This window comes from Sorex fumeus, unplaced genomic scaffold (assembly GCF_029834395.1).
Source record: "Sorex fumeus unplaced genomic scaffold, SorFum_2.1 ptg000078l, whole genome shotgun sequence".
In the NCBI taxonomy this organism is placed as follows: domain Eukaryota; kingdom Metazoa; phylum Chordata; class Mammalia; order Eulipotyphla; family Soricidae; genus Sorex; species Sorex fumeus.
In genome coordinates this window covers 4,162,670-4,188,354 of record NW_026606135.1, presented here as the reverse complement: position 1 = coordinate 4,188,354, position 25,685 = coordinate 4,162,670, and the positions used below count along the sequence as shown (strand labels likewise).

At 36.8% G+C, this 25,685-nt stretch overlaps 1 protein-coding gene across 4 annotated transcripts in view; it reads right to left on the bottom strand.

Moving 5' to 3' along the window:
* Positions 1-1,292: 1,292 nt before the first annotated feature.
* The window catches only part of MAPK8 (mitogen-activated protein kinase 8), an 81,278-nt gene continuing 56,885 nt past the window's right edge, over positions 1,293-25,685 (bottom strand). Inside the window, exons 5-13 of one of the 4 annotated variants that reach the window (XM_056130376.1) lie at positions 24,396-24,454; positions 24,161-24,299; positions 20,059-20,224; positions 16,605-16,676; positions 14,450-14,632; positions 13,897-14,021; positions 13,007-13,070; positions 9,122-9,199; positions 1,293-5,952 (exon numbers count right to left, since the gene is read on the bottom strand). In XM_056130376.1, coding sequence (XP_055986351.1) covers positions 5,807-5,952; positions 9,122-9,199; positions 13,007-13,070; positions 13,897-14,021; positions 14,450-14,632; positions 16,605-16,676; positions 20,059-20,224; positions 24,161-24,299; positions 24,396-24,454 — 1,032 coding nt within the window. In that variant the 3' untranslated portion in view covers positions 1,293-5,806. Of the gene's footprint in view, positions 5,958-9,121; positions 9,200-13,006; positions 13,071-13,896; positions 14,022-14,449; positions 14,633-16,604; positions 16,677-17,024; positions 17,097-20,058; positions 20,225-24,160; positions 24,300-24,395; positions 24,455-25,685 lie in introns of all 4 variants that reach the window. The other 3 variants (XM_056130375.1, XM_056130377.1, XM_056130378.1) reach the window with 3 other exon arrangements.

Below are 25,685 nucleotides of genomic sequence, written 5' to 3'. Positions count from 1 at the left end.
TCTCCTGTATCTCTTCAGCGTGGTCATTGTCAACACAAGACAGCTGAATCAGGGTAATGAGTGGTGTCATCTGCTATTCTCTCTCCAAACAGTATCAGACATATGTGCACTCATTAATTAGTGAAATGAAATGTTAGAAGCATAACAAAACATATTTGAAGTGTTTCTTAGTTACAAATAAAGCCTCAAGACATCTTGGAGTGTAGGCTGTACATGATCATTTTTGCCTTGAGGTCACCAGTGATAACTCTGGGGCTACTTCTGGGGTTAGTGCTGGAGTTCCAACGAAGGCCTACAGAATGCAAAGCTAGTTTATTAGCCCTTTGAGCTATCTCCCTGGCACTAAAAGTAATTTTAAAAATCACAAAATCTGTACAATCCAGCAGCTTCCAATTATATTGTTAATGGGCCCTTATGCAACAACACTGAACTGCTGTGTCAGTGGAACAAGTTAACTCTATTTGGTGTTGCCAGGGCACCACAGCTGAGTGGGATTTACCTCCAGACTCTTTATTTCTGTCGTTGTCACCAAGGCAGTGATGAGCAGCACCAAGCTGGCAATTGATGGAGCAACAGTGAGAAAACCTGTGCTCATCTTGTCCTTTCCTTGGGGCAGGCAGAGGTGAAGAGAGCATAGATATGGGGTTGGGATATATCCAAAACGAGTTGAGACCCATGGAGGAGTGAGTTCATACAGAGAGGTTGGATATAGAGTAACCCTGATAGCCACATAGACTATGCCAAATGCAGGCAGATTATATTCCTGGCAAAAAAAAAATAAAAAGTTCAAAATTTTTTCAAAACAAGTTTCATTTGTTTCCAAAGATACTACTTGAGAATTGGGAGAAGTAAAGTTGGGGCCACAGCCAGCAGTGTCCAGGGTCCATTCTTGACTCTGGGGTCAGGGGAAACTTTGGTGCCACCAGGGTTGGTAGGTTGCATCAAGTGCTTTAACCCTTGTGCTAACTCTCTGGCCCAGAGATCTTTTTAAAATACTTATTTTTGCCAAGTGATTATACTGGCTGCTCTCTCATATGACTATTAAAAACTAACTAGGCTAAGGGCACTGAAGGAAATTCACTTCACAAGATTGTCTCTCCGGCAATTTCAAACACCAGAAAAATAAGAATAACCAGAAAACTGGAACGTTATTTTACAGTCTTCACAGTATGTAACAAAAATCTTAAGACGCCAGCTCCAATAATCTTTTATCCCAATCTACAGAAATTACTGTTACCAGGAAAACCTTTCACCACAAACTTATAATTTGTTTTCAATGAAAAAACTCTTAATTTCATAATTTCCATACCACTTTTTTCTTTTTTATTTAAAATATTATAACCAATTAACATACTAGGTAACATTGTTTACATTCCAGTGGTGCATATTTGATGACCAGGGCATGAATGATTCAAAACCACAATAATTATCTCAGCATTCCCTACAATGTGCCCCATTTTGTTCTGTCTAGAGGAGGGAGAGGGCATGGAACACAGGGGAGAGGAATGAAGAAGGAATGGCATAGAGGGAGAAAAAGCAAACGTCCAGTATCATAGTTAGGTTTTCAGGTTTTACAACCTATTGTACAGAATACTCTGTAATGAGAAAATAGATGTCACAGTCCAGGTAGACCGCTAGTTTAGTTTAACTTCATCATTCAGCTAAAAGATTAAGAGCTTCTCAAAAATATACCAAATATCGGGCCTACAAAAGTAATTCATTTCTTCGTAAAATTTACTAAGATTTATTTCTTTTGTAAAATGTAAAGAATGGACTGATATCACGAGCAGGTTTCTACTTACAAAAAACAGTAATCATGTCCAACAACCACATCTAACAATTTTCCAACAACTACGACAGAATCTACACATCTCTCTTACTGATGGCAAGGTATGTATTTTACATACTTAGTGGTATTGTGTTGACATTGGCTATAAAGTACTTAACACATATAATTCACACTCAGTCAAGATCTAACAGGGCAACAGCTTACTTGGGAAAGCATAGAAAATTAGTGTGAGGTAGTTCAATAAAAATCTAATTCATTAGTTATTGTGAGAATAGAACATTGTGCAAAACTAATCCACAGGTAATATTTCTCAAAAGTTTCAGTAACAAAGAGAATCTAAACCAGAAATGGCCAGAAGGTTGTTACTCTTACTAGACTCTCCTTAAGAGCACTTAACTAAGAGCAGTTAGTTTAAAATTAGAACTTTTGTTTTCCTTACGGATTTTGTAATCATACCCCAAACTATACGCTTCTGCTTCAATGCCCTTTACATTATCTTTCTTGCTACAACGGAAAAATTAATTTCCTCTGATTCAGGAAAAACCTAAGAGAGATCAAGAAAAACACACTGTATACTAAAATGTAAAGGATTTGGAGGCAACATTTATAAGGGCTGCTAATGACAGAATGGTGTTGCTTGGTTTTCTACAGTAAGAGAAATTTACTGGGGTCACGGGGCTTCATGCATTCACTCTACAACTACAATGTGACTAATGACCAACACTCACAAACTACAACAGTAATTCTGAAAATAGACTATATTGTGTTTTAACCTCAAAATGTTGTGCAGGCTTGTGCCTAGGCAACAATGAGTTGTTAGGTCTCCATATGTGTAGCACATACTGGCCGGTAGTGTATATCAAGTTTTATCTGTTACCCGGAAACCACTCCACTTGCCTGCCTGCTGCAATTTCTCAGGCATCCTTTTCATCTTTTTAGACAACATAGCAGGATTAGCATAAAACAAAATAACAAACAGGCTGGGGGGGGGGGGGGAGTTTGCTGCTTTACATATAGTTAAAAGCTTCTTTGCAATTAAGGGGATGGGTGTGGGGTAGCCTCATTTAAAAGGCTGGCATTTCTCTTAGAAAATCTGATGTAAACACAGTACCTTTACCAACTTGAAAGATTGCATACCAGAACAATCAGCAGCCAAGGATGTGTGACAAAATGAGAACTGTTGGGCAAACAGATTTGAGATGCTCTACCTCTGTACACTGTGTTTAAGCAGTCCCCCAAACACCATCATTTTTACAAATGATCAGTAATTAGTAGAAGATAAATAATGGAATAGTAATGAGGAAGAAATACATAGAAAGTAGTAGCACAACCAAATTAGTGTAACCTAACCAGAAAGAAAAACCTACAAAAAGCTGAATAACAAATCTTGGTCAAAAGATTTTTTTTTTTCTGGTAGCAAGACAGTGATTGTACTGAATATATTTGAATTCTGAAAATTATATATAACAAAGGTGGCGTTGCATATTTTTCTTTAAAATAACCCAAAATTGGTTATAGTAAAAAAATATCAAAAATAAAAAAGAAACACTGCAGATTCAGGTTAACAGATTTAAGAAAAGAAAAAGCTGCATTTACAAGTCAATGTATTTTTAAAATATATCAGGGCAGGCAACACTAACAGACTTTTTTTTTCAAGGATGTAATTTTAGTACTTTAATTTCCTCCAATAAGGTTTTTCATTTTTTTTCCCCCTGAACAACCAAAACATGCTGACTGGCAAGTGGGAGCTGGCGTTTATAATAAATAATACATAGGAACACCTGGTTTTCTTCACTTAACCAAATCTTTATCAATAGAGATGCTTAAGAAAAAACATAAAACGGGCTGGAGTGACAGCACAGCAGGTAGGGCGTTTGACTTGCACGCGGCCGACCCAGGTTCGATTCCCAGCACCCCATATGGTCCCCTGGGCACTGCCAGGAGTAACCCCTGAGCATCGCCAGGTGTGACCCAAAAAAAGAACAACAACAAAAAAAAGAAAAACAAAATATGGGAAATGGCTGACAGCATGTCAGTTGTTAAAGTGCAATAGTGAAATAATGTCTCTAGAGAAAATAAAGCTAACTGCTAAATTAATAAACTAAGTACACACAAATGCTCAGATTTCTGAAATGGTTAAGTCTCATTCTGTTTCTACAATTCCAAAGGTATTAGTGTAAATCTGTAATCTGCCAAATAAACAATGTGCCACGTTGTACTATGAATAAAAAAGGGACTGATGGAAGACTGATAGTCTTAACAGTGGCTGGAAATCATGACTGTAGACCATTTTAAAAAAATCCTGGTTATTTTCAAAGCATATAAAAGGGGTAATATAGTCTACATATTGCACATTAACAATGACCTAAATAAAATATTCAAAAGGAATCTTTTGAATAAACTTCAGAATAACACGCCTAGTGAACTTTCAATGTACGCTGAGCTTTACCAGTTCCAGCTCCTGTTGGTCATTTCTAATGGACTTTCTGCCGAGAACCTTGTCATTTGAGTATGCACTTCAAGTCGCGATGTGAAATCCCTCATTTCAAAAATGACAAAAAGGTGCCTGGGGAATTACAATGCATTTTAGAGATAAGTAATGAGGCTTCAATGATAGTTCACTTAAGAAAAATTCAGTTATAAGAAATAATCCTGCAGGTATAAAATGTAAACAGTTAACACACACTAGTCAGGAGCAGCACCATTCTTACACTACTCAACATCCACATTGCATGTTTTATTGAAAATCAGATATAAAAAAATGAGACTCAGACAAAATAACCACCACTTATGTCTGCTCTGCTCAATGTGAAGAAACAGTCCTTAGAAAATGATATCCTATAGTATGGCTGTGTGCTACTATTTTCAGATGAACGGTATATTGCTCATTTGATACATCACCTACGTAAACCTAAGTAGGTTTTGGAACCTCCCGAGATCTAGTACAAAGATGATTATGCTACACAGGTAGAATCAAATGGCCAGAAACACCGTGAGAACTGGTGCTCAACTGACTGACACTTTAATAGGAAACTGGAAAGGTCCAAGGGCCCAAGGCTGCAGGACAGGGAAGACCAGACTCTAAACCACTGCTGGGACCTACAGCCTGAGTAGATTAACTCAGTGTATACAAAAACAGGCTCATAGCTAGTAGAAGTGAACCATCTGTTTATTTGCATTGAAATGTATTATTCATGAAGTATCCTCTTGACTTTATGTGATCATAAGCTTTGAGCATGCCACAAATTTGCAGAAAACATCATACTCTCTTAATTTTACTTTTGTCAGGTGAGGTGGGGGGAAAAGAGGGTGATGGTGGCAGATGCCCAGCATCTTCAAAGACATGTTCTGAGCTTTTCTGCCATTTAGATGATGGGGCTTTTTGCCAATATTCATATAGAATTAACTACCAATAGTTCTGTTATATAACTAAATTAAGATTGGCAAGTAGCAAATGTTGGAGGTCTTCAAAACACGTTCACCATTTACAGTAGTTATTCCTGAATATAACTGGCTACAGGTTATTTTCCCTCACTCCTCAGGGTGTAATTTCATCGATAAGCACATAACCCTGAAGGATAGCATCATGAACAAAACATTTAAAATAAATTCTAATAAAAAAAACTATAAAAATCTTAAATAATTCATGATATAGGCAAGTCACCACATAATTGCTTTGATAAACAAAATCTTACAAATTCAGTAAAAAAAAATCAGCAGCATAAGATAAAGCAAATATGCAAAAATTTAAACCATGATAAAATAATTAGGTTTACATTATACAGTTAATTACAGCAAAAATACAATACAGTTTTGTTGCTGTTTTAAAACACAACTTAAGTTTTAAATTACATCACTTGAAATTAAAAAAAATAAACTACTTTACTACAAAATGAATTCTACATTTTTGAAAAATCACTCAAAAATAAGACCACTGAATTGTTTCAAAGTAGTTCTATCAATGACTAAATGACTCCCCATCCCTCCCAGCCTCCCACCTCCCCAAGGCCCAAGTAGTCATCTACAGCAGCCCAGAGGTCCAGCTGATGCTTCCAGACTGCTGTCTGTATCCGAGGCCAAAGTCGGTTCTGTTGACATCGAAGACACATCATTGACAGACGACGATGACGATGGATGCTGAGAGCCATTGATCACTGCTGCACCTGTGCTATGAGAAACAAAACAGCAAATCAGTTGCAGACAGAGTCACATGCTGAACGACGTATACTGTACTGACTGCCTCTTGTGACAAATAGTTTTTTCTTGGGTTCATTAATGAGATTCACAAAACAAAACAGCAACTTACAAATCACCCTTCACGCTAAGTTAAAATGTAAAGTACTGCTCTTTTCTCAAAAACTGTTCAGTTCAAGACTTTGCTGAACAGATCTCAAAGGGACATGTCACCGGAAAAACTAAAAAATCCTTGTTCAATAAAAATGATTTATGGTATTTTCTCACTGTAAATTCCAAACAAGACTTCTGGTATATCCTGTTATTTATTTGGGGTCTAATCAGTATTAATTGGGAACACTCCTGGCAATGCAAGCCTCCTGATGGTTTAGGAAATGGCCTGGCAATGTGGTACTATTAGGGTCTAGCAGTGATAAGGTGATCAGAGCTAACCCAGCAGTGCCTGGTGCCAGGGTTGGTTTGAACATGGGTGAGCTCTAATTCTCAAAAAAAAAAAAAAAAAAAGCCCCAGCCCCAGGTACATCTTGTTCTAAAGTGTAAGTTAAGGCTTTTAGTAAGATCACTTTATAAAGAGGTCTTAGTTCAACTGCTTCAGTTACATGATCTCCACATTCACTGAAGTGCCACAGATTATATCTAGGTAGAACACTTCATGACACTGAATTTAGAGGTATCTTTAATGATACAATGCCACTGGTTAAACAAATGGAAGCTAAGTAGGACTATTTTCAAACTAAGAATCTTCTGTACCACAAAGGAAATGACAACCAGAATAAAGACACCCTATAGCCTGGAGAAGAATATTTGCACACCACTCCACCACTTATCACCAGTGCATATCCAAGGTATATAAAGTACTGATTGAACTTTACGAGAAAAACTCCACCCCCATCAATAAATGGAGGAAGAGATGAACAGAAACTCCCTCAAAGAAGACACAGAGATAGCCAAAAAGTCTATGAGAAAATGCTCTGCATCACTCATCACTAGAAAAATGGGAATCAAAACAACAAGGAGGTATCACTGAGACTGGCATATGTGAGACTGGCACACATAACAAAACAATTAGTGCTGGTAGTGATGTGGGGGACAAGAAACCTCAATCACAATGGTAGGAATGTTGACTAGTCCAGCAATTCCACTTCTAGGCAATCTACCCTTCAACTGAAGCCACAGTACAGCAGGTAGAGAGTAGTTACTTGTCTTGAATATGGCTGACCCAATTTTGATTCCTGGGCACAGAGTCAGCACTAAGCACTACCCCCCACCATGCCTCCCCCCTACCCCAATTAAAAAATCCTCTATTCAGAAAAGCACCACTAAGGTCATTGTAGCATTACTCACAGTAGCCAAAATCTACAAACAACCCGAAGTATGATGTGTGTGTGCGCACGCACGCACGCGCACACACACACACACACACAGACACACACACACACAGGAGTATTAGTTGGCTTTAAGAAAAGATGAAATCACGCACTTCACTACTATGTGGATAGATCTGGAGAGTATTATGCTGAGTGAAGTTAGGAGAGGGATCACATTCAGAGAGGACACAGAATGATCTGTCATCTGTAGGATATAAAGAATCAGTAATAAATGCATGGTCTTCAGGTGGGGTGTGTGTGTGTGTGTGTTGTAGGAAAGTTTCCAGTGGTGGTTGAAGGTGTGTATGCATGAAATTCTACATTAACAGTTCTGTAAATAAAGAGAGTGCACGCGCAGCTAGATAGTAGTGACAGAATTTTATTTCACTTTGTTTTTCTGGTTCATTCAGGATTTGGGGGACAAAAGCTATGGAAAGAATTTTTAAGAACTACTTGCCTTTATAGTGCAATAAAAATCACATCTGAAACTAGTTTTATTTAAAATCTTTCCCAATAAAATAAGATGCCAAAAGTTGTGTCTTAAGATGTCAAGTTTTGCCTAAACAGAAGAGTTCTAAGAGAAATGATTAAAACTATACAGTCTTAATCACATTTAAGACCTATCTGTTAAAATTACTGACCCTTCAAGTATCGCTCAAATTTCATCTCATCCTTAACACTATCCTAATATGCCTATGTTCCCAGTGTCAGTCAGAAGCCACTTGAGATGCCAAAAAACCCAGGCATTATTCTGTTTGTTGTTATTTTTTGGGCTACACATACAATGCTCAAGGCGTATTCCTGACTCTGTGCTCAGGAGACCATGAGTGCCAGGGATCAAACTCAGGTTGGCCACATGCAATGCAAGCGCCCTGTCCACTGCACTATCACTCCATCCCGAATCCGAACCCACGCTTTTTTTTTTTACTGCTTTTTGGGTCACACCCAGCAATGTTCAGGGGTTACTCCTAGTTCTGCACATAGGAATTACCTAGTGTACTATCACTCTGGCCCCAATCCAGGCATTCTTAAGTGACTGATAAGCTCCAAGTATTAGTTCTTCTACATAAAAGATTTGTAATATGTCCCTCAATTTCTCTGAATTTTAGTTTATCTTTAAAATGGGATTAATAATATCTCTGACGGGTTTTGAGAATGGTAGTTTATTCAGCTCCCAATCACGCAATATATACTTAATATTTACATGTTACCCAAAACTTAAAAGTTTCTCTTCAAGTCATTTTACCTTTTACAAAGATACTTAAATGTAAGATGACCTATGAAAAAAACGTTTAACTCATGTATCCAGTTGTATTATTAAAGGACAAATAATTTCTAATGGGGATGTCATTACTACTGCCTTTTGTTAACTAATAAATAAGACCAAGATAAAAACGTAACCTGGCATGGCATGTAGCAAACATTGCACCAAAGCTTTAGCTTATTTAAAAATGAATATAATCATAGAAAGTAAATATATTGAGTTGCAAAATATTTCTTCTGTAAAGACAAATAACAATGCTATCAGAAAAGTTTCAAATTTCTGTTCTAAGTATCACAGAAAAAAGATACACATTTTAATGAATTCAGTTACTAATACAGTAGGTATGATGAACGAGTACAGTGTACCAGTCCTTTCAACTTTCCGCTTAAACTTTATACTTACAAAACTTTAATTAGCAATAAATATGAAAAGAACTAAGGTTTTGGCTTGAAGGAAAAATTATGAAATGTAAGAAGAAAGCTTAACCAAGATTATATTGTAACCAACCTAAAGGAGAGGGTTGCCCTCGTATAACTCCATTCTTGGTTCTCTCCTCTAAGTCCATAACTTCCTTGTATATCAATTCTGAAAAAGAATAAAAAGAAACCTTTCAAAGTCAAAATGCCAATCTCAGAAGGTACGTATGTTTTAAGTAAAAAATTTTCCACAGTTTTTCTTACTCTGTGTCTTTTATACTACATATCATGCTATATTATAATACTTGTTTGGTTTTGTCTCAGAGAAGGCTTGCTCCACATTTTCCCGCCCCTCTGAAAATGACTTCTACTTCCTGAGCCCTTGCATAGCATGTTGTAGATGTTTAACAAGGTAAGACTTAAGTCCAAAGTATATGTAAGTTTTTGAATCAGAATGCAGTATTAAAGGGAAAGAAGACAGTGGCTCAACTTCAATTCCTTATGAACTGAAATATGAAAACGCTATTGGAGTCAAGATTTTCTTCATAGCAACCTTATTCTTTTATTAAAAGATGATTTTTATAGGTCAGACAACATGATTACCAGTGTTAACATTTATGGTTATGATGTTCGAAATTATTGCACCTTGACTACCACCAAAGTCCCCAAGATCCTTAACTACGATCCTCATGTCATTTCTAGTCCACCTCTTCTCCCCCAACCTCCCACCCCAACTCTACTGCTTAATAATCTCAGTTTTATGATCCAAGGCCAAGGGTTTGTAAGCACTTGGTACTATGTCCCTGTTTTGTCTCTCCATATACCACAGCGAGTGTGAGGTCATTGTAGGTCCTCTCTCTTGTCCCCTCTTGACTTATTTTTCTTATTAATAATGCCCATCTCACCTAAGTTGCAGCAAACTAAAAGATTTAACCTTTTGGGGGGCAGGTCCCGGTTATGAGTAAGTACAAGTATAAGCAAATTAGTTCCTTAACTCCTGTACTATCACAATGGCCCTCATCTTTTCTTATAGCTTAGTATTACACTACAACTTTATCTCTTCTTCTGTTGGGAACCTTGCTCTTACTAGACTTCCTGACAGTGGTAGATTGTTATGAGACTACTTCCACTAAAGAAGCCACACCAGGTGCTGTCTTGCTGGTATACACAATTTGTCATATGTTCTCCAATTCAATGCTTTTTAACTTTATTATACCTGTAGAACTGTATTAGTTAGTCTGTATACTAGCAGTTAAAAAACAACTCTGTTCAGTGATGATAAATAAAACAGGGACAGATATCTCCCTCCCCCACCATTGGTGCAAAATTTCTGTGCACCAGCAGGATTAAAAACTAAGTAACCCTGATGTCAACTGTGACACTTCTTGTGAGTGTGAATTATCTAAAAAGAATCTTCTAGGGTCAGTAAGATAACTGTGCATGCTTGAATGCCAGACACCTGGGTTCAAAGCCAGCAGTGGTATGAGCGCTTCCAGGAGCAACTCCTGAGGCACCAGGCTAGGAGTAGGCCCTAACCACTGCTGGGTGTGGCCCCAAAGCTAGAAACAGAGCATATAAATTTTCTAGTACATGATACCTTGGGATTATTCATCATCTCTGGGCCATGAAATCCTTTGAAAATTGCATAAAAAGAATGAAACTTCTGAGAAAAATGCACAAGTAAAACATGTTGCAAAATTTTAAGAAGGCCGTAATTACTTAAAACTTTCGATTGTGTTGGTAATAACCAAGTGGATATGTTAGAATGAGTAAGAGCTAGAGACACAATTTTGCTCGGTATGTTAGTTTTCTTAGGTATGGAAGAAATACAGTCTTAATAGAGAAAGAAACGAAGAGAATTTCCTTTAAAGAAATAAAAATGAGTAAGAGGTGAATAAAATAGTAGGGGGTTAAATCACAAATCAGTTATGCACCAATCTCCTCTGCATCGCCCGCCCAGCCCTATCCCTAACCCTGGTTGAATCTCCAGAGCCACATGGTACTTGGAATATCACTGGGTGTGGTCCTGGTGGTCTTTGGCACCACAGGTCCAAAGAACATCATTGTATCATTTGGCCTTCATTCCCAATGCTCCAGTCTGGTTGACCAAGACTGGTTCCTGAACACCCTGAAGTTCCTCCAGGCCCCACAAAATAACAAAAAAAGAATAAGTATTTCAGACAAGAGGAAATAAAAAACAAATGAGAATAAAACCAGCACTCCTTTGTGAAAATACACTAAGGCAAAGGAACAAAAGCTATTTCTAACTAGACAATCAGTAATTAACACTGCTTTTGGCAATACAATGCATTTTTATTTTTGATTCTTTTTTGTTTTTTGAGTGTCACGAGACCAAAACCAGGGGCTCACAAACACAAAGTAAGTGCTCTACCACTGAGATATATCCCTGGTCAATGCTAAAACTCTTGGACAGATCTTCAAAAAGGCAATATGGAGATAATTTGAGCTACACTTTGGGATAAGAGGAAAAGATATAAAACAAATGTGCTGGGGATTAAACGTGGGCTGGCCATGTGCAAGGGAAGAGCCCCACCCTGACCACCATACTATTTCTTCAGCCCTTGAAATACACATTCTTATTTTATAATTGGTGGACAATTAACATTCTAAATCACACTTTAAGCACAAATTATACACAGAAATACTGATTTAGATACATATTCTAATTACATATATATGCATATATTTTGGGGGGGTGGGAATGGGGTTTGGAGTCTGTTATGGGCCAGACCCAACAGTGCTCAGGGGACATATGGGATGCCAGCTGAGTGCAAGCGCCCTACCCACTAAACTATATCCCGAGCCCCTATTTATTACATATACAGATGCACCAGATTCCACCCATTTCTAGAATTCTTGTAAGCCCCGTGAGCTTAAATTTACGTTTCCCAAAGTCAACTTTGAGAAAACAGTCTTTAAATTTCCCCAAGTATGTCCCCCTTCCCTTCCACTTAGTAACAAGTCTTCTGTCTTGGTTTTAAGACCAGGTGTGTTTACAGTCAGGCAAACACAAAGAAATAAAACAGTAGGGCTGAATAACTTGTCCAAGTCACACAACTACAAAAGTGTTACAATCTTACACAAAACAGTAGTTTTGGAATATTCTTCATGGTAAGAAAAATGCTTGGCAAGCTTTTATTCTTCCAGCTTTTGACATGATAAATGACAGTAAATGACAACACACATGACAGGTAAACAGAAACTAAAGATTACCTGTAAACAGAAACAAAAAATTGGCAAAATGCTCCAGGGAATCTTTTGAAGAATTACTTTAGCATCTTCATGCTATAAAAGCATCATTAATTTCAATCAACCATATTCATAAAACGTAAGGTTTATAAATATTAAAAACTTTAAGCACGATCGTGGGACTAAATATTCTCATACAATGCTACTAGAAGAGCAAGTTGCACAACTTCTATGGAGAATAACAAATCAGTAGTAACAAAAAATTATCAGTTGGCCAAGGCAAATCTCCTTTCGGGGTTTTATTTACAGGGGTAAGTGTACAAAAGAACACCTGAGTTGTTTTTAACAACAGGACTTAAACGATCTTCAAGGGAAGTCTGATATAGAAACTGTAGCACAGCTATAAAGCAGAACAGTAGGCAGTTTATCAAACCAAGCATCTGTGATTAAAACAAGGTGGGAGAGAAGAAAATGGTGGGGGTGGGGAAAGTACCAAACACACAAGTTTTCATGTTTGGAAGCTGGAAGAAGATGAAAAGTTCCAAAAAAGAGCGAATACATCTATGTCTAGGGTGGGGACTGTAAGAAATTAGGATTAAGTCAGGAAGGGAAGACTTTCTACTTATGTAAAAATGTTAGTGACCATGCTACCAAATATTACTTATGAAAAACAAAAAAATCTTGAACTTGTCAAACATGATGAACAAACCAACTTTAAAAACAGAAGTTCCTTCAGCTTTGCATCTAAGAATCTGATGAACATTACCTTTCCATTCTTCTATTGTGTGTTCTCTTTCATCTAATTGCTTGTCAGGTATCTTTGGTGGTGGCTAAAAACCATAAGGAAACAATTTCTAAGTCAGATTATTGAGAGTATATAAATTATTTATAACTATATGAAATATTCAGCAGAAGATATAAAAATATCATTTAACAAAGACCCACCAGTCATTGGCAATCTTACACAAAGACAGTAGTTTTGGAATATTCTTCATGGTAAAAAAAATGCTTGGCAATCTTTTACTCTTCCAGCTTTTGACATGATAATATTTTATGTAATACTATGAATTGGATACTACTTTATAAGGGAGTTAAGATGATTTCACAGAGTATTCAATATTGCAGTTCCTCAGGTCAAGTGACTATTTTGTGTTAAGTGGTTGGTTATGCTAATTAAGATACTCTTCATACAAAAACCAGAAACTTACAGTCGTCACTTATCAGTATTTTTATTTAAAATTTAAAGATCTCCTGGTGGAGCCATAGGGCATTTGCCTTGCATGCTGCTGACCTCAGTTCCATTTCCAGGATTCCATATGGTACCCTGAGCACCACCAGAGGTTAATTCCTGCCAGGACTAATCCCTGAGCATTGCTGGGTGTGGGTCCTCTCCCCCCCCCCCCCCCCCCGCAGCAAAACAAAACAAAAAACCTTAAAAAAACAATCTCCTGGGCTGGAAAAATAGTTAAGGATTTTCCTTGCAGGCAGCTGACCCTAGTTCAATCCCCAGCACCATGTGGTTCCCTGAGCACTGATGGGAGTGACTTGAGGAATAGTCCACCAAATCCCAAAGTGCCCCTCCCAACAAACGACCCAAATATACTCCAAATTAATTCTGAGAGCACGATACTTGCAAACATTAAGAAAAGGACTTACAGCTTCTGCTTCAGAAGGATCATACCAAACGTTGATATATGGGTGCTGAAGAGCTTCATCTACAGAGATCCTTTTAGAGGCATCAATAACCAGCATTTTGGATAACAAATCCCTTGCCTGACTGGCTGCAAAAATAATGTTAATGTACACATATCTTACAAAGGATTTTTAAAGCATCAATACATTTCTGAAATCTGAATTATGGTTAAACTATGTTTGGGCTGGAGAGACAGCACATGGTAAGGCCTTGCATGCAGCGAACCTGGGTTTGGTTCATGTCTCCCCTACCATCCCCCAGCCCCATCAAGAGTCATCCATGAGTACAGAGTCAGAAGTAAGCCTGAGCACTGCAGAAGGTGACCCCAAAACTTCAAAAAGAAAGTAAATGTTATAAAAAAGAATAAATTTAACTAGAAATTTGGCCATAAAAATAAAAAGTTACAGAAAACTAAAACCTGCCTTTGTTTCACAGAAAACCTGAATTTATGTTCCTTAAAAACATGAACATACACCCACACCCAGAGAATTAAAACATATTGTTTATAAAAAGTACCTTTAAGTTTATTGTGTTCTGAGTCAGCTGGGAAAAGTACATCGGGGAAGAGTTTCTCAAAGCTATATCCAGCATATTTAGGTCTGTTTTCAACATAAGTCCTTACTGTTGGTTGTAGTTTCTTCATGAATTCAGGACATGGCGTTCCAAGCTGTTCAATAACTTTATTCCACTGATCAATATCTAGTATCAAGTAGCTAAGAAAAATACTCCATATCTAATGTTCAAAACATTGGTCATTTCCACATTAAAATAACAAGAAAATGAAAATAAAAACACCCTAAGAAAGAATGTGGCAGTTATAAATCTTTTATCTGTTAGCCACCTTGCAAAAGACAGTGATTGTAGGTGGACAGAAAGAAGCAACCAACAAGTTTTGTTAACTTTAATTCATCGTGTGAGTATGTGTCTACTGATACTGACTTTACCATAAAAACAGGAATTAAAGCTCACAAATTCTAAATATAAATGTTATGGGACTCAAAGCATAATGATAATTACCATGTATAGTTTAACTCAAAATGTAAACTCCACACAATTCTAGAATACAAAATTTGCCTTTTTTGCTTATCAAAAAATAAGAATGCAGGGCTGGAGCAATAGTGCAGTGGGTAGGATGTTTGCAAGCAATCAACCTGGATTTGATTCCTCAACAAGCCATATGATACTCTAGGCCCACCAGAAGTGATCCCTGAGCACAGATCCAGGAATAAGCACTGAGCATAGCTGGGTGTGGCCCGCTTCACCACAAAAAGTAATTCTGAGGGCATTTCTTAGAGGTAAAAAATATTTTATACTTAGTCCTGGTATTTTACCTTTTATACCAAAAGAAAATAACCAGAAGCAATAAAAATCATGGCTCTGACAAAAATGGCTTTTTAATTTTTTGGACGCTTTTTGGGCCATACCCAGCAGTACTAGAGTCTTAACTAATGGCCTTGTACTCATGGATCACTCCTGGTGGAGTTAGGGGGACCATATGCGGTGCTAAGGCTTGAACCTAGATCAGGCAAGTGCTTTACACAGCGCACTATCTCTGGTCCCTTACCATCTTCAATAGTTTGTGTTATTAAATATTTTTTTAAAAACTCCAACACATATGCAAATGACTTAGTACTTAGGTAATGTATAAAGTCAAGACTTTCTGGAATCAAAGGAACAGTACAGTGGGTAAGGGCACTTGCCTTGCATGCGGTCAACCTGGTTTGATCCCCCACTCCCCATATAGACCCCTGTGCCCCCCAGGAGTCATACCCAAGTGTAGTCAGGAGTCAGTCCTGAGCACAGCTGAGTGTGGCCCAAATCCCTCACTCCCCCAAACCAAAAAGTTCTAGTCACTTTCTTCCTGATCTTTGTATTTCATATTCCCTAAATTTTCTTACTATAATAACCTGATTAACATCTTCTCTATTCCTTCCACTAAAATAATTTCAAGTACTTTTTTTTTTTTTTTGCTTTCTGGGTCATACCCAGCAATGAATAGGGGTTACTCCTGGCTCTGCACTCAGGAATCACTCCTGGAGGTGCTCAGGGGATCATATGGGATGCTGAGAATCGAACCTGGTTTGACCGTGTGCAAGGCAAACACCCTACCCACTGTGCTATCGCTCCAGCCCCTCAGGTACTTATTTAATAAAAAACACAAAGCGAAATTTATCCATCATCATATAAAACTATTACTACAGAAATTCCGAGGGGAAAGATCATTGATATGTTCAGTAATGAGACAACAACTAAAAGGCACAAAACACATAAAACAACAAAAAGGGAGGTGGGAGAGACAAAATAAAAAGATGAACGAAAGCAACAGATAATCCAAAATGTATATTAAACCCTAAGTACGTCTAAACTGACCCAAGCGTAATTATTAGAAAATTTTAATGCAAGCCATGGTTTTTGATTTAGGTTAGATAAATCAACTCAAAGCCAGCAAGTAATTATGGAAAACTAGGCAAGATGTTTTCAGAATTAACAGAGGAAACAACAAATGAGGGAAAGGAAAATCTATGTCAAAAAGCAGGTGGTATTTTGAAAGAGCAATTTAGTGTTACTTGTATTAGGGAGAGACAAAATACATTATACCTGACCAAGCTTTAGTGCTGTCTTACATTTTTGACCTTTAGAAAACTACATTTTAGGCCAAAGATAAGGATACGATCTGTACCTGGGAACAAAACACCACCTTTGATCATTTCTCCCATGATGCACCCAACTGACCAAATGTCAACTGAAAACAAAATGCAATGACATTAACATAAAGATTTTGGTTAAAATAAAAAACATAAAAAAAAACACACATACACCATGTATACTTCAAAATTATAAAAGCAGTATAAAATAAAAGTGACTGACAGTGAATGGGCTCTAACTACCAGCAGAGACTGTATGTCCTACTGCCAGATGCAGCCTACAAATATTTCTGCTTCTTACTCAACAATTTTTGAACTATAACAGCCACAAACTTATGTCTTTAAAAAACAAAACAAAACATATGTATGAATGTATCATTTTCATTAGATAACATAAGGAAATTAATCATCTAACTAATTAAACTGCTGCAGCAGCACAAGGATACAGTCCCTTCCTGGAAAGAGGATTTTGTGGCAAACCATTTCTCCCATAATGCACCCCACAGACCATAAATCCACTATATGTATGCAGCACAAAAGAAGGAAAAGCAAAGCAAACGGTTGTTAAAATCAAAAAAGCATAATATGACTGCATTATATAAAAACTGCAAAACACCACAGAAAGAAAAAAAGGTGATTTTAACTTTAGCTAATGGAATAATTTAAAAACACAAAATATTTTTCAAAAGGCTTGATTCACAAAAGCGAATGTGAAAGTGTGGCCTTTTAACTACATATCTAATTTAAAGTGAGAGCTTTGCACAGAAACAACATAAATAAAAAGATCCAGACATTTTGTTCTTGAAAATCTGATTATAAAATATGAAACAGAATCAACACACACTTTAAACAAGTCTGAAAATTTAAACAAGGTAGTAAAATCAAGATCCTGATATTATTTGAAGTTCTACTGTGCATTTTGCTCTCTCTTTAAGTTAAATAAAAGAAAAAAGCATGAGCAAAATAATTTATTATATTAAAATATTTAACAGAAAACATTTCTAAGAATAATTACAATAAAAGATTCACTTAATGCTCTTCAGAATCTCAAACTGGTTCATAAGCTGTTTTCAAATATACTGTGTTTATCAACATCAAGCTACATTTACTCTACATTAATCCAATAAACAAATGTATAGCAAATGAACAAAAGCTCCAAAAAAATTAGTGAAGGAAGTATGATTTAAAATTTTATACTTCAAGTTGTTTTTAAGTCCTTAAGTTCAAATTATTTTTGGTCCATGACAGCAGTTATGTCAGGATATAATATGAAAGTTCTCATAGACTATTACTACCTAAGTCTCCTAGTTGACTTCCTAATCCTCATCAAGTTTAAATGGGAACTCTACTCAATGCTGAAATCAATCAACTAGACATAAAAGTGGGTAACTTGCAAATTCCTATCAGTCTCATTCAAACATCGGACCCGAGTTTTTAAAAAAATTTTAAACTGGTGGAGGGATGGGTATTTGACCACTGTATAATTGAAACCCAAGCACAAAAATTTGTAAGTCTACAACTGTGCCTTCATGGTATCTCACTAATAAAAATTAAAAAAAAAAAATTTAATGGGGTCACACCCACTCAACAGTGCTTGGAAAGCCCTGGGTAATTCCTTGAGATTCTTGGCTTGGTATTTCAGATCAGATGGTTCAACACTTAGATTTGTGGTGACTGGGGACCATGAGGACTATATCCAGTGTGCAGGGGGGATAGTAAGTGTCAGGACCTTGTATGTCGTTCTACTTTGTGGAGGCATAACCCTAGCCCTGGGTCACCTTTTAAAAGGTATTTTTAAACTAATTACGAATGTTGCAAATATGAATGCTACCAGGTCATATACAAAATCAATTTACAGGAGAATAACTGCTCAATTTATTAGTTTAAATATATTTAATTACATCGCTTCTGGAAGGCTTCTAGGATTCTTGCAATGAGGGACACGGGGTTGAAGAGATAGTAGAAAAGGTAGAGCACTGTTATGTGGCCAACCCAGGTTCAATCTCTGGTACTCAATACGGTTTTGCTAAGTGTCACCAGGAGTGATCCCTCGGCATAAAGCCAGGAGTAAGCACTGGGCATCACCAGGTGTAGCCCCTAAACAAAATGAAACAAAGATGAGAGATAAATTTTTTTAAAAAGGAGCCAGGGAAATAGCTCCAATGGATGGAGGACATGTGTGCCTTGTATGCGTGATGCACCTAGTTCCCTCTCCAAGTGACCCATTTGGTCCCTGCTGGGAATCACTCAGAGGTCACCGAGTACTGCTTAGGAGCCCACCACCTCCAAACAAATTCCCCAAAATAAGCTGTTAAAAAGAGGTGGCAGGAAAATGAGTGGAGTATGTCACTAAAAGAAAAAAAGACCTTAAATTTAGCCTTGAAGAATAAAATAGTTAATCATCATCCTATTTTGACTTGTGGTCAACTTAAGTCGGGGCATTCTTAATTTAATTTTCTAGGGTGGGACAAAACATTAACCTACATTATTCTTACCAAGGAAAAATATTATGTCAATAATTTCCCTGTTATTCTTTTATTTCTAATAGAAATCTATGTTCTAAGATTATAGTTATAGGACTGATAAAACCATATGTCAAGATGTTTGTGACAATAAGTGGTTTAAAAGCAAATGTAAGAGAAAACTTCATGCTGGTCACATTAAGTATAAATTCTTCAGTTAAGAAAAAGTGCTAATTCTAAGTCCTTGTATGGAATCCAACTTACTGGATTCTACACAGTAAAAGGCAAATTTTAAAGTAGAGAGCAAGAAAATAACCACACTATTAAGAGCAAAATAATAATAGTGACAGTACATGTTTTAAGTATGTTTTTAATTAACTCAAGAAAGAAAAGAAAACCTAAAGTGCTTAGTTCAATATTACCTTTTATAAGAAGAATCTTTTTGTTTTGGGGCCACACCCAGTACTAACTCAGAAGCTATTCCTAACAGTGCTCAGGGGACAATGGTGCCAGGGATTGAATCTGGGCCTCTAGCATGCAAAGCATGTGCACTATATAAAGAAAAAAAAATCAAGGGCTATCTTAATAGAGTCTTACAGTAGTGCCTAAAGTTTCTGCTAACACTAGTTTTATGGAGGTAAAAATATGTGCAAATATTACAAAGCAAACCAGGATTTCTATTTAAGAAAACAAGCTATTAGCACTAAATACTTCCTTGAGCTAAGTAAGAAATGCTCATTTTCCAGTTATAGACAAGCAGATAGCATATATTCTGCTCCAGGTCATGGCAACAAATTCTTTATCCGATGATAATACTTCTGTTTTGTATTTGAATTTAAATAAAAAGGGTCCATGTTTTTCCTGAACATTTGTAAGAACATTTATAAATTTCAACTCTTGAAAATGTTTTAACTACATACATTTAACTCAGTGTACTTCAGCTTCGATATTTACATAAGAAATATGATAACCAGAAGTAAATAAATCAGAATAGTTTAAGTAAATGGTATTTGCTGACCGTTTTCTTTGTAGCCCATCCCTAGGATGACCTCTGGTGCTCTGTAGTATCGGGTCACCACATAAGGTGTCATCATAAAACTAGTTCCTGCAGTTCTGGCCAGTCCAAAGTCAAGAATCTTCAAAGTGCAGTCTGATTTTACTACTATATTACTGGGCTTTAAGTCCTTCCAAAAAGAAAAAAAAAAGTTAAGAAATATACAAATATTTTACATAGTCCATTGTCACTGTCACTGTCCTCCCGTTGTTCATCGATTTGCTCGAGCAGGCCCAGTAACGTCTCCATTGGAGACTTTTGTTGCTACTGTGTTTGAAATATCGAGTACGTCAACGGGGAGCTTGTCAGGCTCTGCTGTGCAGGCGAGATCCTCTCGGTAGCTTGCCGGGCTCTCCGTATCACCTGTAAAATAATTTCTCCTGCTTTTCGTCCCCCAAGCTGAGCGGGTCTCTTCTCCCCACCCAGATATTTTTTCTCCATAGCAGAGTATCCTGCCCACACGGCAGAGCCTGGAAAACTCCCCATGGCGTATTCGATATGCCAAAAACAGTAACAACAAGTCTCACAATGGAGACGTTACTAGTGCCCGCTCGAGCAAATCGATGAACAACGGGAGGACAGTACTAGAGTACAGTACCAAATATAAGCAAGATAATCTGGTTTAAAATAATTTGTCTTTCTCCTCTGGCATCTATTGCTTAGCATGATCATACTAGTATCATTATGTTTTACCAAAAAGCAAGGTTTTCATGTTCCTTTGAAATTAGTAGCATTCCATAACAAATATATGTAATTAAAAAACAAAAACAAAAACAAAACAACCAGTTTCTCCTTATTGTTCATTTCCCTTACTATAAACTGACATAACAGCACAAATTCATAATAGCAAACCCGAAAAATCAGCTTGATAAAAACAGAGCAAAATATGGCATTTATAAAAACAGAGCAAAATCAATAATTTGTTTACTAAAAATTATGATTAGGAATGTTTGTGTTATTTTTGGGTGGGCACACTTGGCAGCGTTCAGGGGCCCCTTATTGGGGTGCTGGGGATCGAACTCGGGTCAGTCACGTGCTAGGGAAATTTTCCACCTGCTGTACTGTAACTTTGGTCTTGTACCTGGCTTTTAACAATTTGATTACAATGAGTCCAGAACAGATGCCTTTTAAAAAATTATTATTATTGTCAATCTGCTAGCATAAATAAATAAATAATACTAAGTAAAGTTCTTCAGGTGGAAATAAAGGTGCTAGGCAGTAACTTGAAGTCATATTAATTTGTGCTATATGTTAATGCAGTTAAATTGGTAAGTCCAGCAGCACTGTATTTTCAGCTTCTAACTTCTATTTCTTGCCTATCTGAACTGAAAAACAAATATATTAAATGACAATCAGAAACCAATTCTAAATGGACACACAGGGTACAAACATGTGACCCTTTTTTTGGGGGGGAGGGGAAGAGTTTTTTCCTTTTTAACTGAATCACAGTGAGATACACAGATACAAAAGTTACAGCAATTGGGTTTCTGTCATACTATGTTCCAACACCTGTCCCTCTACTAGCGTACATTTCCCACACCAATGTCCCCAGTATCCCTCCCTCATTCCCTCCCTCCACCCCTCCTTTTAGGTAGCATGGTTTGCAAGGGTTTTTGAGAACATAAAGAGGGAGGACAGATTGACTGAAGCTACAGTTAACTCAAGACATACTATAGTAAGGTTAATTATAATCTGCAAGGTAACCTTTAAGAAAATAAACTAAAAAATATAAAGAAAATGAGAGTCAGTGGCACATGATAAAAAACATAAAACAAAGAAAAGCAGTAGTGAAGTAGGATCAAAAATCAAATATCTGGAGAACAAAAAACACAGTAGTTTTACATGTAGGTCGATTAAGCTCTCTAGCCAAGAGAGAATGGCAAAGCTAGTCCTACTGCAAATTATCTACAGGAGACTCACTTTTGATAAAAATATAAATAAACAAATCTGGAAAATAAAATAATGATAAAAACCATTTCACATAAATAGAAGCCAACAGAGAGATTAGTACCTACAGCAGACAAAAGCTGCAATTCACTATCTGTAAGGGAAAAAAGGAGCGCGCGCTCTCTCTCTCTCTCTCTCTCTCTCTCTCCCACCCCCCTTTCTCTCCTTTCTCTCTTTCTCTCCTCTCTCCACATAACATATATCCACAATATATACATCCATCAACAAAAGATACACGATTACCGACATAAGTGAAAGGAAAGTTATAAAGTAATAGCTGGGGACTTTTACAACTTACTTTCACTAATCAAGAACAGGAAAGCAAATAAAGAATGTGAACACTATAAATCAAAATAGACATAACATATATAAAATGGTCTCCTCTAAAATACAGTAATTTCTTTTTCTCAAGTGCACATGGTACATTTTTCAGGATACACCATATGTACAATAGGTCATAGTACAAGTCTCAATGAATCTAAAAGAACTTCAAAATCATACAAAGTATCTTTTCTGACCACAATGGAATAAAAGTAGAAATCAAACAAAAAGTTTTCAAAATCCAAAATCTTTGAGAAAATTAAACACATTCTTAAATAACTTATTAAGTCAAAGAGTAATCAAGGAAATAAAAAAGATACTTTGAGTAGTGAAAACAAGTATCAAAATTTAAAACAAAAAAAGCAGTTTACAGTTGGCACCTTTATTTGGAAAGAAAAGCCAAGTGGACAGCAAAGTGGTAGAGTCCATGTTTTGAATGGACCACACACCGGCACCTCATGAAAACCTCTGGATGTGTCCCCCATGGTGCCCAAGCCCTGCCAGATTACGGCACCAACACACACACACACACACACACACACACACACCACATGAAAACCTCTGGATGTGTCCCCCATGGTGCCCAAGCCCTGCCAGATTACGGCACCAACACACACACACACACACACACACACACACACACACACACAAACCCCCCTCAAACCAGTAACAAAACATTCCATTCTAAGAAATCAGAAAGAGAAGAGCAAACTAATGCCAAAGTGAGATGATATAGAAAATAATAGATTAAGGCAGAGATGAAAATGGAGAATGGGGGAAAAAAAAAGAGAAAAAGAAAAAAAATCAACAAAGCCAAAAGTTGGTTAAAAAAAAAAAATCAATGGTACCAAGGAAATAGCTCAAACGGCAATATTACCAAAACTGATTCAAAAAAGAGGAAAATCTGAACATAACCACAGTAAGAATGAATCTGCAAGTCAAAAGGAAAATCTTGGGATAAGTGGCTTTAATATATCAATTATTAATTAAGATTACCAATGATCTTTCTCAAACTCTTCCCAAATAATGGAAGAGGGAGGAGTACTTCTTAACTCATTCTAAAATGAGCACTGACATCAAATTCAGAGATCGTAAGAAAAGTGCACATCAACATTTTTATTTATAAACAGAGATGCAAATATTCTCAACAAACCAATTGCAATAGCATACTGAAAGAATTATACGCTATTACAAAAATATAGGAGTAGGGCTCAATATATAAAAATCAGTCAGTGCACTAAATGAATTAAGGAAAAGCAAACATTGTATCTCAATTTAGGCAAAAATATTTTTATGAGATCCTTTTAAAAACCTTTTGAACTCTATATACTTCCACCCCTACCACCAGCAAAGTACCGAACCCTCTGGTCCACCACAAACAACGCCCAATTTTTCCCACCCACCAGGCCCACCTGGTAACCTCAATTATGTTTTAAGAGTGCAAGGGTTTGTTTTCACTGGTCACTGAACAAAGAAAAACTTGAAAACATTATGCTAAGTTAAAGTCAGAAACAAATGATTCCATTTATATAAAATACAAAAAAAAGGTAAATAATACACAGACATAACAGAGAATAATTCAAGAACTGCAGAGAAAGGGCAATGAGTGACAAGTTAATGCATGGATATAAATTATTTGGGGGGAGGTAATAAAAAAATACTCTGAAATTCAGCACTAATGTCGACACAAGCTTTCAATATACTTAACTGTATAAACTAAATTACAGATTTTAAAATGGTTTCATACTGGGTGAATTTTACCTCTGTGGTGAAGAAAAGTACAATTTTTTCTACTAACCCGATGAATAATTCCAGCAGAATGAAGGTGCTTGATTCCACACAGCATCTGATAGAGAAGGTAGGACATCCTTTCATGATCTAGTTCCATCTGAATCACTTGGCAAAGATTTGCATCCATGAGCTCCATGACTATGTAACTTTACAAACAAGAAAAGATGATAACTAAAGTGTACAGCAATAATCAATTTAAAAATAATGTGTTAGTGTTAACAAAAACAAAAGACCACACTTACACATCTTGAAATTCTTCTAGGGATTTCTGTGGCGTGAAAACATTCAAAAGGCCAATTATCTGTGGTAAAAGCATATAGGAAAATTAGATACTGGTTTATCTGTTTTCATTTAGAGTCAACAAATACATTTTATGTTTTTATTTTGGTTTTTTTTTTTTTTTGCTTTTGCTTTTTGGGTCACACCCAGCGATGCACAGGGGTCACTCCTGGCCCATGCACTCAGGAATTACCCCTGGGGGGTGCTCGGGGGACCATATGGGATGCTGGGAATCGAACCTGAGTCGGCCACGTGCAAGGCAAATGCCCTACCTGCTGTGCTATCACTCCAGCCCCAAAAACAGGCTTTAAAAATATTCATAATTAATTTACAGTCTTTCTAACCTTATGTTTTACCTCAATTACTTTATATATGAACATTTTTGTCCGGCAAAATGAAGGGGAAGAAGGGAAGCAGAATTCAGAGGCTCACTTGAGTAATAAAATTGCTCTGTATTCTACTGTAATAATATGCATATCAACACACATTCATTTATTTTATTTATTTTATTTTATTTTTTTTTTTTGCTTTTTGGGTCACACCTGGTGATACACAGGGGTTACTCCTGGCTCTGCACTCAGGAGTTACTCCTGGTGGTGCTCAGAGGAACCATATGGGATGCTGGGAATCGAACCCGGGTCGGCCGCGCACAAGGCAGACGCCCTACCCGCTGTGCTATCTCTCCAGCCCCAACACACATTCATTTAAACCTATAAAATGTACAACACATAGAGTGAATTCTAACCAAACTATGGACTTGGAATGATTATAATGTGCTAATGTAGCTTTATAATTGTAACGAATTTTCCACTGTGGTGATGCCACTAATGGGTGTGGCAGCAGTTATACATGATTATCTCTGTATTATCTTCCACTAAGTTCTATTGTGAGAAGAATATTGCTCTTAAAAAAATCAGATTTTAACAACAATTAAAAAAAAAACAACCCAGATTAACAAATGCTTTACATAATCCGCTCTATGAACACCCCAATGATTGAGAACCTAATATTATGCAATCCACTACAGAATTTGTAAGCTTATTTTCAACACCTTCTTATCCAACTCAGTATCTAATCTCAGCCTGACACCTTTCCTCCAGCTTTTTATAATAGCATACTTTTCCAGTATTCCGCATTTCTAGTCCATTCCATGGCTTCTTTCACAGGCAAGCTGTTATTTGGTCTTCAACCCATTCTTTCTATCACTTTTTCTGAGTGATATTATCTATATCTATCATGCCACACACCCCTTG